The following is a 14,900-nucleotide window of genomic DNA, read 5'->3' on the forward strand; positions in this document are numbered from 1 at the left end:
ATCTTTCTTGTGAATTCTGATCAATCCCTATGCTTGAAAAGAATGCAATATTCCCAGCAAAAAAAAAAAAAAACTTGACGACCGTCCGAATTCCTGAATTCCCGCAAAAGCAAAGCAAAGAACGACTTGAAAGTTATTTTAAAAGCCTTGCTTGAATTAATTAGATGTTTTATTTGTTAACAAACATAAAATGGCAACAGTTATTAATTTTAAATCATTGCGATAACATTTCCGATTATCTCCCGAAAATTAAAATCACGTGAAATAAGCAGACGAGAGTATTGTAATTTATCTTTCTTATTGTTGCATTTATAAAGCTATTTTTATTAACACAAAAAAAAAAAAAATCAGACCCCCATGGAGCGATTGGCGCCAAAATTGAAACAACGCCTATTTACAAATAGATTCACATTTATTCCAAATTTCATCCAGAACGTAGCATTACTTCTTGAGAAATGGCACTCACAATGAAAAAAAAGAACATTCGATTGCGCCACCCCCTTTTCAGCTTTTGACACCAAAATAAAATCAGCTCTTATACCCACTAAGGTCTACTTGCCGATAAATTTTTCTTTCATTCCGTTCATTATTTCTTGAGATACAGCAGTCACAATTCACGACAAAAAACGTTCTATAGCTCAACCCCCGTTTGAGTTATTGCCACCAAAATTGAATCAGCACCTGTTCCTGTTAATGGCAACATATGGTCCAAATTTTGTTTGATTCCGCCAGTTACTTCCTGAGGAATAGCAAGCACGCGTAACTCAAAAAACGTCCCATTGCTCCATACCCCTTGGAGGAATTCGCGCCAAAAACCAATGGGCACAAGTTCACATAGGGGCACATATGTGCACCAAATTTCGTTCGATTTCATGCGGTAGTTTTTGCTGTAGAGCGGCCACAAAAAACTGGTCACACACAGACGTGACACACACACACACATACATACATACACACACACAGACAGACAGACATTTTCCAAAAATAGTCGAAATGGACTCGGAACACCTCAAAACGTTCGAATCTGTCAAAATTCGAAATTCGAAAATTTGCACGAATCCAATACTTTCTTCTATATATTAGATATAGAAGAAAGTAAAAATCGATAAAATTATGCTTATTGTGTGTGAAATATCCAGCAAGAGATGTACAAGAACTGCTACAAATCTTTGGTACATAAATCATAAGTCGAAAATCCATTTTAAACCATGGGGTACATAACTAAAATACAATTTTGTAACAATTTTCAGTTATTTATTAATTACAAAAAATCCTTATTTTTGCACTAAAATAGCCAACACAAAAGAGTTAAAACTGCATTGTTATATGTTACGAATTTTATGCTTGTACTGTTGATGTTTTATACTTTAATATGATCTTTGTTTTCAACCAAAAATATATTTACATATATGTGTTCAGATGATGAAGTTGGGCGTTAGTTAAATAGTAAAACAATTTGGTATTTTTATGAGTAGTTTGAATGTACAGTATACTCTCGATATCTCAAACTTCAATATTTCGAAAACCTTGGTATGACAAAAAATTATTTTTCCTTTTGATTTTGTGTATTTATCTAATGTAATTTTTCATTCTTATGGAGAAGAGTTTTTGATTAAAACCTGTTATGTCAAATACTTTTCAAAGTCAAATATAATTTTTTATAAAAAAAAACTGCAGTCTTGAAGCAACTTGAGCAATGTTTCCAAACACATTCTCACACCCTTCATTATTTCTCTCAAGGGTTAGGAATGATTCCCAAAAGCTTATCTGCTGTCACTTTCATTCTATAGCCCGGTTGTGTCCAAAAACCTACCTAAAACTTTTCGCCCCCTTCTCATGTCATTTCGTTGAACCTTTTGACCCATCTCCAACTCCTTAAAAAGGGTAGATAAACAAAAACCCCTTTAGATACACAGGTTTGTCCTGCTTCTTTTGTCCCGGCTTGCTCGAAACTCGTTTGAAACTGTTCTGCAACTTTGGTAATCCAAATCTTTGATAAGTTTAGTTTAGGTAAACCATTACATTTTGCTACTTCACAAGAGCGTTCTTTTTTATTCTTTTTTCTTTTATGTTTGGTTCATTTTAAAAATAAATTTTTTGTTATTATATTAAGACTTTTTTTTCAACTATCAGTACATGTTTCCTTTTATTTTTAACTATCGTGACATCTTTTTAGAATAATTTTTTATTATGATTATGACCTTGTTATCTCGAAAACTCGATATCTCGAAATTTTTTTGGCATCCTTTCAACTTCATGATATTGAATGTATACTGTAATTGCTAGCACTATGTTATGCATAAGTTATCATAAACTGATTTATTTTTTGTTTTGGTTGCTAATTTTTATTTATTTTGTAGGATTTGAAATTGAAGTTCTACCGGTTAATGATTGAGCTAGATCAGCAAGAGGGTTCGTATTTGGCCATATGCAAACATTTTAGAGCTGTTTATAATACACCTCAAATTCAAGATGATGTTGCAAAGAAGCATGTTGCTTTAAAAAAAGTAGTCATGTATCTAGTACTTTCACCATATGATAATGAACAGTCAGATCTCATTCACCGAGTTAAGGAGGATAAAACACTTGATGAAATGCCTAAATACAAGTAAGTTATATTCATTGACAAATATCTATTATACTCCATTTGGTCAATAATTTTATGTACAATTCATATTATATACTAATAATTTGCTATATCAACTTAATCAGTTTGCATTTATTTGTGATATTTTTGTGAATATACCATAAACAAGGGCTACTTTGGCCCAAATTTTGGAACTGTTCTCATACTACACCCAAACCTGTTTTTATGTGGTGTATAGGAACCACATAAAGAAATTGCATAAAAAAATTGTTTGAAACTTTACGAGTAGCTATAAAAAATTGTTTTCTCAACACAGTTAAAAAATATCTTTTTTATGCGGTAGATAGGAACCACATAAAAAAAGTCTCACGTAGAAAATAACATATTTAAACAAAATTAAAATAAACCAAGTGATGATAATTTTGCCGATTCCTGAAAAATTTCCGGAGTAAGGAAATTTTTTGGGAGGTCACAGTGACTTCCCATCGGGATGCCCCTGTCATCACTTGAAGATACTACCTTTCACTCGTTTAATAAATCACGTGTTTTATAAATAATTTTCATGTACTGCACAAAAAAGATTGCACAAAAACAGGTTTGGGTGTATTCATATTTCCAAGCTGTGAAAACTTTTTTTACACATCTAGAGTTCTCTGAATTTAATTTTTGAATACTGATAGCTTTGTTTCAAAGTATTATTTCCCTTTTTAACTAATTTTAATTGGACCAATCTTACCCTTACGTTTGGGTTACTATAGCCCAAAGCGGTTTTCCTTATTTAAAATCATTGTAGAACCAACTAGAGCCAAAGAAAAATGGGTGTTCATAGGGAAAACTTTGTTTGTAAGAAAAATACATTGTACAAGAAGTTTGAGTCACACATATTTGTTTTAAGGAAAATACAATTTTTAAAAAAAATGAGTGTGCACTCCAAGTTATGGTCTCAAAAATTACCGATAGAAAACACTCATGTTTTCATTAGTTTTAGAGGTTGAAAAATTTTAGATAACACCATTCGTAAAACAAAGGATCCTAAATTTCCGCCACTTGATGCCTTCCATGCCCTCAACATTGCTGTCTCTCACTGAACAGCTATTCTTGGAAACCTGAGCTCATTCCTTTCTACAATAACATAATTCAGTAACTTTCCAACAAGTTTGTAAGGAATTTGTAAGAAGTAAATGCAATTGGGGGAACTGGGTCAACTTTTTCTGTACCTCCTACAACTTAAAGTTCCTTTTCATCTTCCATAATAAAAACCATGTAACTGAGCCCTGATGATTTGAGTCTGTAATCACTCTTTATCCGTTGTTGATAATTCATGGTTTTTCCTGTTTACAGTTTTACTTTTAGCTTTTCTTTTCCTCTCCAAATCTTTCTAACGAATTTTTTCCAAAATTTTGTGCTAGGCTAAAGTAGGTCATAATTTTTAGGTTAGGAGATATGTTTTTGTGAAATTTTTAAGTAAAAAACTTAACAGAAATGAGAAACAACTATGCTACTTCATAAAGTATTGAATAGTCTTCTTAAACAGGTATTTTACAAACTCTTAGCTGATATAGAACCTCTTTGACATGTTAGAGTCTGAGAGGTTAAAAAGACGCATGTTAGCACTAGGAACGCAAAACCACTATTGTTGCTCCTTGTGAAGAGATATCAAACTGTTTGGTATACATTACTGAGGACTTGAGGCTGCTCTCTAACAGATTCTGTCATAATATGTTTAAAAATTACTTCCTAAGGGTTTACAGAAAACACTCTTTTCCTCAATTTGGGTCAAAGAAAGACCCTAGGGCCAAAATTGCCAGCGTTTACAGTAGTTGAAGTTTATATTTCCTTTTTAAATTCTGACCATTGGTGTGTTCTCTTTTAAAAGACCTTGAAAACTGCTTAAAATAAAAAGTTTCATTTTTAAGTGCCAGAAAAAACCTTGAAACTGTTATACTGTATCTTTAGTCCTTGAATTTTGTGATTTATTCTAGATAAGGTAAATTAAAAAAAACTCATAAAAATATTTTTGGAAGAGTTTCTCAGAGTTTTTTTAATACTCCAACCTTTCTTTTTCCAGAAAAATTTAGGCACTTTCAGAAAGTAACGTCACAGAAAAGTTTAAAAGTGAATTTTAAACTTATTTTTGAAAGTTTTTGTCTTAGTTTTTTAATTATCCAGTTTTTAGTGTTTTAGGTTAGTATAAATTATTAAATAATTTTCAACCTTCTTAAAAAGTTGATGAAAGTATTTTGCTGAGTTTAATTTTTTAATGCGCATTTCAAAAAAGCATTACAATTAAGTATTCTTTTCAATAACATTGCTTTTAAAATGATTCTTTCCAACCAATTCCCTTTTCCCAATTTCCCTCCCCCCTCCCAAGGAACCAATTTCCTTTTTTTAAATCGTTTTTTCTTTCAAACTGATGGATGTACTCTACTATTTGGGGTAAATGAAAAAAAAGCATTAAAAAGACATTTTACTTAATTTTTATTTTTGTAAAAAAATTACAAAATCTTTTAGAGAATTTTTTTCTTGCTTCTTTACTTGTTTTTCTTCATTGTTGTATAATATAGTCATTTGTCATTTTTCAGCAATTCTGATGTTGATGCATTATGATCATTGAGTTCAATCTTATTTCTGATGTGCTTGAATTCGTATCTGGAATTTATAAAATATAATAACTTTAAAATCATAAAATAAAATTTTGCAATCTTACATGAAGCCATTCGAAATGTTAGAAAAAAATGAAAGACATTTGTTTTGCCTTGTGACAATAAGTTGCAACTCTGCTGTCCCATTTCTTGTCTCGTAAAAGCTTTAATCCTCTAGATAAATGAAATAGTGATTCAAAATCTAACTTCACTAAGCACTAGTACTGTTTTCAAAGCAAATTTAGCAATGATCTGCCACAATCTCAGCATATTTTTTTCTTAAAGTAATAATTTTGAACCTTGATTGGTTAAAGTTAATCAAAAGCTGTTTTGATGTACTTTTACCAAAATGAAAAAATCAATTAGCTAAGCTACAGCAAAAATCTCCATTGAAAATATTTTCCTTTTCTTCTAAGTGATATAATTTCCATAGGTTTTCTATTATTTGATCTTAATGTATGTGCTATTATTATTACAGAGAAGAATAAGGCAATAATAAAATCCATTTTAAGTTTTAGAAAAAAACGTAAAATATATATTTTTTGTTTTTTTAAATGGCCTGTAGGGTAACCATACCAATAACAGACATGCTTAAGACATCGCTCTCAGGTTAACTCAATTTTCTGAACCTTTTAATATACTTAGACTTTTCAAACTATTTTTCTCTCATGCAACTACGTATCATCCAACGTTTAGCTGCTGCTGGATCCTCTGAATTAGTTAATTCTAGTTTTATTTGCTCAATTTCGAAAAAAGGTCCAACCCCCCTAGTAACACACTGAAAAATCTGATGATGCCCAGTAACAGGCAAGATGAGAAAAGGATGAGTAATAGACAAAATTTCCTTTTTCTCTTCAAAATGTGCAAAAGTTTTTTTTATTTTTAGAACTAAATCCTTGTTAAATTTAAATAAACATGAAACACCATCTGATCTCATGGTGGCTGTTCATAACCGTTCACCGCTGCTCTGTAAATACCAGATGGCTCATAAAATTCATTCTGATAACACTAGATGTCTTGACCATATTCATTGGTCACAGCAACATCAGTTTTACCTGCCTAAAAGGCTTATTATTTAAATGCATTCTTATGACTATCTGTTACTGGACCCCTGTCTGTTACTAGTGCCCTTACCCTATTTTATTTCTGCCATTTTTTTCTGTTTATAATTTAAAAAAACATATAAATTTAATTAAAAAAATTACATCCATGTATTTTTATTTTGAGGCCTAGAAATCTTATTGTGACTGTCAATAAAATATCCAGTTTAAAAAATTCTTGTTTCAAAAATTCTTATTTCCAACACCGACTTTTTTTTCAAAAGATGGGCCGTGGCTCTTGAATAAATGCTTCCAAAAGCATTCTAAATGATATTTTTAAAAAAAAAGTCTGTGAAAAATTATTTTTAGAGAGATCCAATATTGTTTGGTTAGGTATTTAAAATATTAAAAAAAAAAAAAAGAGTTGAATAGTATATGTTCAGCAATAAAATTCTTTTTTTTTTTGCTGAAAAAATAATATAAAATATGTTTTGGGTAAAATCTCTCATGTTGCTGGTTTTTTAAATTTTTAGTTAAATACATATGATTTTCAGACTACTTTTATTTACTGCCAAATTTTATTTTGTTATTAATAAAAAACATCTTGCATATAATAAAAAAAAGTCTACATATTCTGTTTGAGTAGCATCTTTTGAAACAGTACTCTGGAAATTTTTTTTATTTTTCTTTCTGAACTATGCAAATACTAAGTATGAAGCAAAACATAAACAGTATTTTATGACCTTCTTTTTAGAGAGTTACTGCAACTTTTCACAACTCCTGAGTTGATAAATTGGAAAGCTTTGCATGGTAAATATGAGCAAGATTTAAGAGAAGCCACCTCAGACATTACTGCTGCCGAAGTATTTGGTCATGATGAAATTGGAAAAAAATGTTGGCAAGATTTAAAAAATCGAGTTGTTGAGCATGTAAGTATTTTGTTTATTTTGTAAATATTTTTGCTTATTTTGAAAAACAGTATGTGCCTGCTCAATTTTTAAAATTTTTTTTTTTTGTATATTTCCATGTATATTAAATTATTACTAAGATAAAATTGGATAATAAAAGTTGAAATATCATTTCAGAATTCATTTATATGAGTAGTGTTTCAAACTATTAACGTATTTGGTTAACTTTATGTCCATTCTAGATCACTCAAAAACATTGATTAAACACATTGTTATCCTCAAATGGATATCTGTTTAAAAGTATTTTATGTAGTGCAGTAGTTTTGTTAATTATATTGACATCTATTTTATTCTTAAGTCATTAAAATACTATAATATATATATATATATATATATATATATATATATATATATATATATATATATATATATATATATATATATATGGGGTATTTTGGTCATTTTAAAATTAATGAATGTTATCTTAATATTTTTAAATTAAGTGAAAACTGTTGTATCCATATGTATTGGCATTAAGTGTTCTGCAAAAACAGTTCTCCACTTCTGAAATATAGAGTTCAAAATAACAGTATAAATAATGATGAAAGGTTGTTGCAGACATAATATACTTGCTCATGTCACTTAGGTAAATAAATGTATAATTATGTCCTACAGAAAATTTAAAAGTTGGTCTATATGTATGTGTGGGCCATACTGCAGTGCTAAGCACTAAAGTCATATCTGCTGCCGAATTCAAAATGAGAGATTGCTGTTTAAAGTTTTGCGTTTTTAATTAAACAAGAGTACATTATTTTTCTCATAATGGAAAAGGATTTCTTCTATGCACCAACTCTAGCAGACTCTTGAAGAAGCTATTATAATGAACTGTTTTGTACTATACAAGTTGACTACAGCAAGATTTGCATTACAGTCTCATTTTTTGCAAATTGTTAAAATACTATCTAAATTACAAAAGTAAAGCTATGCACTTACACTTCACTTTTTTGCTCACATAATAATGAAAAAAAAAAAAAAAAGATGTATAGTTTGAGAGATGAAGCAGTTATATGGATTGCATCTTAATTTTGTTGTTATAAATCTTGCCTAAGATGTTTTAATCATGACAAATTATATATATATATATATATATATATATATATATATATATATATATATATATATATATATATATATATAAAAGCTTCTGTGTCGTTCCACGCCAACAGAAACCACAACATGGTTTTTTGAAGTTAAAGCAATACCCTTGTGTTTGATATTATTTTGAAGGAAATTTATTGAAATTTCTGGATTGAATGTCTGTTTTTGGCAGGTATGCATAGGTACTATGTTTAACATTTGAGATAAATAGAGACATTTCTGATTTTGATTTTTCAGTTTAAAAATGTTGCTTTTTAAAATAACTGTTTAAAATATAGTAATTTTTCAGACAGTTTTATTTTACACATGAAGGTTTCTCACTATATGTGTGCAGTAATTTTCTTTACTCAACAAATACTTTTATTTTTTAAAATTAAAAAGCTTTCCAGAAATTAATTCGTCCCACCTTTTACAAAATTTTAAATAATACTTTACGCAAAATATTAAAAGGTTTCAAAATTAAAAATAGGTATACACAATAAAATTTAATAGTTTAATCATATGTTGTTATAATTTAAAAAAGTTTTTCCTAATTAGTAGAAATATAGCCATAACAGAAGGGATGCAGCTGGAATGTCCTCTCTGTTTCAGCTTGACATTGGATTTTTAATAAAATCTCACTTGCTGACAGTGTTCATAAGGGATTCTGGGAATGTATAAATGGGTAGTAACATCTTGTTTAAACCAGTTTCCTCAATGTTTAATCACATCAGGGTTCGTATGCTCCTTACAATTTGTAAGGAGCAGGATTGGTGTGCTCCTTCAATGCTTTTTTAAGAAAATAATATAAGGGCCCTTAAATTCCTGAAATTTTACTACTATCTCCTTACAAGCTCCTTATTATTATTATTTTTTTAAAGCGGCCTTAATGTTATTCTTCTTTACCTTAAAGTTATCTTTCCTTAAAGTTCAGATAATCCCGAGGACAGTGGAACAAATGAATCTATTTTGCTCGAGGGGATTTGAGCAGAAAAACTGAATTCTCATTCTAACTGCTTATTATCCCCTTTTCACCGTTGGGATTTAATGTAAAATCTGATTTTAAAAAAACCTTGAATTTTGCTAACTAAATTTGATATTTGAAAATTCAGCCTACTGTTTTATCTTATTTTAAGAAAAGTTTTTGGAGACTAATCTCATCATTTTACAATAATGAGCTTTGGTATTTTGCTATGCAAGTACATAATGTTCGAGTCCTCTTACCCATGCATCGGTTACTGTATTAATCATAATTCTTATTTTATTAAATTTCTTTTCAATTTGAACTGTAAAATCTGAGGCAAGTGTGGTAGTTTAAAAAAATTCTCAATTACTTAAAAAAAACTGCACATCATAGTTTTTGATTCCCTGTTGCTTTTTATATCATCCAACTGTAGAATGAATGCAGAAATGAAATGCTTTTGCTTTGTAAAGCAACTTTGAATGAATTAAACATGTATTTTTCCTAGAATTTTATTGCCTTACTAATATTTTTTGGTCTCCAATTTTGATCTATTTTGAAGATTAAATTACTTTCATGTTTTTTTCTCAAAGATCCCTAATATTTAGCCAGAATTTCCTCTAGTCCTATCTCATATAAGTAAAACTATATTTATAAACTTGCCAAAATTAACATGAGCTTAGCCAATAATTTTTTTTGGTTTGCTGCTAAGTACTTACTATACTACACAAGGGGTTCACCAATTTCATTCTGATGTTGGGCGAGTTTTGCAGGGGAAAAAAACGGTTGGGAACCGCTGCCTTAGACTATAGTTTGTAGATTACCATGCCCTCCATCTGCTATCAATCTTGTTGCTATGAAAATTTAGTAAAATTAAAATAAATAAGTGTTTAAACTAATTTAAAGTTACCAACACTAAAATGATTTCAAAAATTTTATGATATCCATATTTTTAAATAATCTTTTTCTAAGATGTTGGTCATAACAAGGTAAGTGCTACAAATGACTGGGGGGGGGGGGCTTTGATGGAGGGCATGTGTTAACACTATACCTTGGGGTTTACTGCTGCTTTAAAAAAAAAGTTATTTATAGCTTATGGCTTGTTTTTTATGCAAGTCTTCAATTTATTTATGGAAGAAAAGGAAAACTTTTATAAGTTTTTTTTTCATTCTGCAATTGCTTTTGATATTAAAAAAATATATTTGAGTTTGTTGATCATTTAGTACTTAAAAAAAGTCACTTTGTACCTTTTCAGAACATCCGAATTATGGCAAAATATTATACACGCATTACGTTGCAACGCATGGCTGAATTGTTGGATCTCAATGAGACGGTTAGTACTTATTTGTTTAATAGTATTGTAAAAGTTACTAACTTTGATGACTACTATGTTTTACTTGCAACTAACTTTTGAGTGAATATAAATACAAAAAATTAGCAAACTCTATAAGTAGGAGAGAAGTTACAATTATTTGTAAGAACACCCTTTTCATTTTTTTCTACACATTTTAAGTTTTTTTACAGGCTTATATTTTGAACAACTTTCAAAATGAAAAACTAAAACTTGGCAGGATTACTTATCCTGTCATATGTGTCTTTCATGCCAAATTTTATTGAAATCGGAAATGGTGAGGTAGAATAGTTGATATATCTCACATGGAATTTGCTCATATGCAAATAGCCGCAACTATCCAATATTTAGGGGTAAAATTTCACCCCATTAAAAGTTCACCCCCCTCAAATCATTACTACTAGTAAAAATTATCATTCAGTTTCACTAGTGTTTATCTTAAATGTATGAAATTTTTTAAAAGTTAATTAAGGAACTTTAAGATGTTGATAGAATATAAAAATCATGGATTTTTCAATATTAAATTTTGTAGAATTCAGGAAATGTTGCAAATTACTCAAATTTGAGAGTTTTTTCATTATTTGTATGTAGCTTTTCTTAAATGTTTGGGCATCTTATCATGTAAATTAATTAATCTATTTTCTTATTAATGTAGAAATAAAGTGCCAAGAAGCAACATTTTTCAAATGATTTTGATATTTCAATATTTTTACATCCTGCTAATATTTTAATCATTTTCTACTGAGGCATTGTTTTTTTTTTTTTCTTTTTTTGAAAGGACAAATTTTATTATTTATTCTGATACTTATTGATACTTTTTGTTTTTGATAAAAGATTTATTGAAAAAATCTGTTAAAGTAATATATATAATACAATGCATTTCAGTAGAACCTCTTTTATCCTTCCCCCATTTATCAAAATCTCTGGTTAATCCAAATCAAATGTGCTGTCTTTAAAAAGTTTTGTATTTGCTTAAATAATAATTTTAGATTATGATAGCTAAACAAAAAGTATGCAAACATTTTTTTCTCCTCTGATTAAATGTACAACTCCTGTATGAATCATGCAATAAAGTCTAGTAATCTAACAAAAATCATGGCGTACTTAGAGTGTCAGTAGTTCACCACTGCAGCTGAACTGTAAATGATTAAGTGTAGTAGTGAAAGAACCCTATGTAATTTTAGTCTCAAAATAAGTTTTGTTTTCACTGTATGTGATGCATGGCAAATTGCATTGTGCCAGGACCAGTTTTCCTGGAATTACCCATAAATATTGTAAGGTTTTTTTTTTGCAATTTCAGATGTATGTGAGTGGTGTCTAGGGAGTGGGGGGAGGGGGGTAAGAGTTATTTAATTATTATAACAGGGTTCGAACGCTCCTTCAAAACTCCTCCAATACTCCTTTATTTTGGAAAAATTTTTGAAGAGCCCTTCAAACTCCTTCTTTTTTAGTTCAAGACTGTATAATCTTCCTCTATGACAGTAACTTAAAATATTTCGATCGACAACTTTCTTCATCACGAGGGGGATTGTAATATGGGCAATTTTAATGTGGTAATTTCGTACATTTATTTTTTTTCATAAAGATTTGATTTACAAACGAATCATAGTTGATTCCTAAAAGTTGAAGGTGAAAATATTATTAGATGACTAATACATTTAATAAGTGAAGTAAAACATGCTTAAATGGTACTTGGCTATTTTTTTTCAAGTTTTATGATTATTGTTTTTTCCTCCACCACACTCTCAGTAGCAGGAGTCAGGCTATCTAATTATTATTTAAATATTTAAAAATACATAAGTAGATGTACTATATTAAGAGATTGTTAAAATAACACTTGTTTAGTAAATCACATTTATGATATTGTAAAAAAGGTCATCCACAAGTGATGTCATGCCTTGAGGGGGAGAGGGGTTCTTGAAATCGTAACAAGAAGAGAGAGGATGACAAAAAGTAACATCACACAGTTAATGTAACAATATGTTTATAAAAAATATGACATGTGACAAGAATTGTAACACTTATGATCAAGAGGGAAGGGGTCAAATAAAAAAAGTGACATCATTTAATGCCAGCCCATTAGTACTCCTTCAAAATCTCATTTTACGCCTTTAAAACCCCTTCATTTTATTTCTGAAATTGAGGATGAACCCTGTATAAGGGATGTGAATTATTTGATTACATTACTTTAATCACTCATGAGTTCTTCGCTGAGACTGTCTGATGAATTAGATTCCAATTCAAAACCGTTTAGAGTCGCTTATTATTAAACTTTTTCTAAACAGCTTACAGAAAATTTACCAAAAATTAATTTGTGATTAACTGTTTATACTTTTATGACAGTTAACGCAAGAGAAATGGCTACATTATCTTTAGCACAGCAACAACTGCTTTTTAATAAAGAATTCCTAACAAACTTATAGCTAATCATCAAAAATGTGGTTTACACAAGAATAATGCTGCATAAAAATACCATCTATCGTAAGTAAATTTATTTATAACTAGAACGGATCTCAGGAGGCATTACAATTAATGCAAGATACAAGATCCCTTGTGCGATATACGGCATGTAAACTTGCCGGAACTTTTGCCTGTGTCAGACATAGGGAAATGCATTTAGCGGTTTAGGCAGTGGTTGCGGATGGAATGTTTAACTCAATCAACAAGTTGTGTACATCAGCAGTTTCATTACTCCACTCAACCTTTTTTTTTCTTGAAGCATCTAGTATTTTACTGGTTATCAGTCTCTTGCCAAAACGTTATCTGTATAATAGGGCATATATTGTATGAATAGGAGCAAGCTTTACTGCAGTCGAATTAGTCTTTTTGCTACTTACAGCATGGTGTACAAAATTTAAAGTTATGTTGCATTAAACTTGTTTATCAATTTTCCGTTAGCAAATATAATTACAGCTTAGTAAAAAGTAAAATTTGCTACAGGTAACTAACTGAATTGGAATCTGAAAAAACTTTATTATGCGATTTTCATGTAAGGTAAACTGTATTCTAATTGTATAGTGTGAGTAGAATTGGGAGGAAAAAAAATTTTTTTTTCATTGTATCTAAACACCATTTTTCATTTGCGATTTGCTTCACTTCAAAAAAATGTGCTACTAGAGATGTTCTGTTCAGCTACAAATCCAGAGAGGGGTCATAATTCCCTTGCTTTAAGTGCGTAAAATAGTCTAAAGCTGTATTTTGGGACTTACAAGTTAAAAATTTGCTCCTGACCTACTATTTATGTCCAAAAGTGACACTTCTTCAGACGTTGGATCCACCCTTAATTATGATATCGCCTACTTTCTGAGACTTATTTTCAAGAGAATTTTTAAAAAGAAAAATAAACAAAGCCTTCTGAGGGAAAAGTTCAGTTCAAAAAACCCTGGCGTTAATGTAGGGAATTCTGTAATTTTGATATTGCAATGTATTTTTTGTTTCAAACTAAACTGATAAAATGTTAACTCCCACTTTTTTTGTGTAGGAAACTGAAGATATCTTATCAAACCTTGTTGTAAATAAAACAGTGTGGGCTAAAGTGGACAGGCTAGCTGGAGTCATCTCTTTCTCCCAAATCAAAGATCCGAGTGAAGTACTTAATGACTGGTCTCATGATTTAAATAGCTTAATGCAGCTGCTAAGCAAAACCACTCACCTCATCAACAAGGAAGAAATGGTGCACAAGCATCTACTTTCCGAAGAACTGGCCGGTGTGAGCTACTTGAAAAAAGCATAAATATTACAACATTTTTTCATGATAAAGAGTGATGATATCATTGTTGCTCAGATTGTTAAAAGAAAAGCTATTTTCATCGTTTTGTATTTATTTGTCCCTTTTTTTCTAATAAAATGTAAATAAAGTTGTTTTACTAGTAAATTGAGTTTTATTGTTTGATTATCGAGTTCGTGCAGACTACAAAGGTCAATTTAACTCTTCACATTGAAAATATACTCCTTGTTGATTATTAGTGAATTTATACAATTAACAACTTCAGGTGGGAAAACTTAATCCATAGTTTAGTAGCTGATAGAAAACAATTGAAAATCAGTTTCCAAAATAAAATTTCTGATTGTGTCGTGTGACATAATTTTATAAATTACCCTTTTAAAGGTAAAATGATCCTTCTTTTGATTCATCCCAATTATTGTGATTAGAAAAAGGAGAAAAAAAAATATTTTTGCTGAACTTTGATGTAATATGTGACAGATGTTTAAATTTGATTTTGAAGCAAAAAGGATTTTTTGTATCACAAACCTTATCCATTCCCGATATAATG

At 29.8% G+C, this 14,900-nt stretch overlaps 1 protein-coding gene across 1 annotated transcript in view; it reads left to right on the forward strand.

The window, feature by feature from the left end:
* The window catches only part of LOC129225258 (26S proteasome non-ATPase regulatory subunit 12-like), a 37,662-nt gene extending 23,175 nt beyond the window's left edge, over positions 1-14,487 (forward strand). Inside the window, exons 7-10 of the mRNA XM_054859842.1 lie at positions 2,361-2,608; positions 7,024-7,198; positions 10,531-10,608; positions 14,108-14,487. Coding sequence (XP_054715817.1) covers positions 2,361-2,608; positions 7,024-7,198; positions 10,531-10,608; positions 14,108-14,359 — 753 coding nt within the window. The 3' untranslated portion in view covers positions 14,360-14,487. The remainder of the gene's footprint in view (positions 1-2,360; positions 2,609-7,023; positions 7,199-10,530; positions 10,609-14,107) is intronic.
* The last annotated feature ends 413 nt before the right edge of the window (positions 14,488-14,900 follow it).

The sequence above is a fragment of the Uloborus diversus genome, chromosome 6 (genome assembly GCF_026930045.1).
Source record: "Uloborus diversus isolate 005 chromosome 6, Udiv.v.3.1, whole genome shotgun sequence".
Taxonomy (NCBI): Eukaryota; Metazoa; Arthropoda; class Arachnida; order Araneae; family Uloboridae; genus Uloborus; species Uloborus diversus.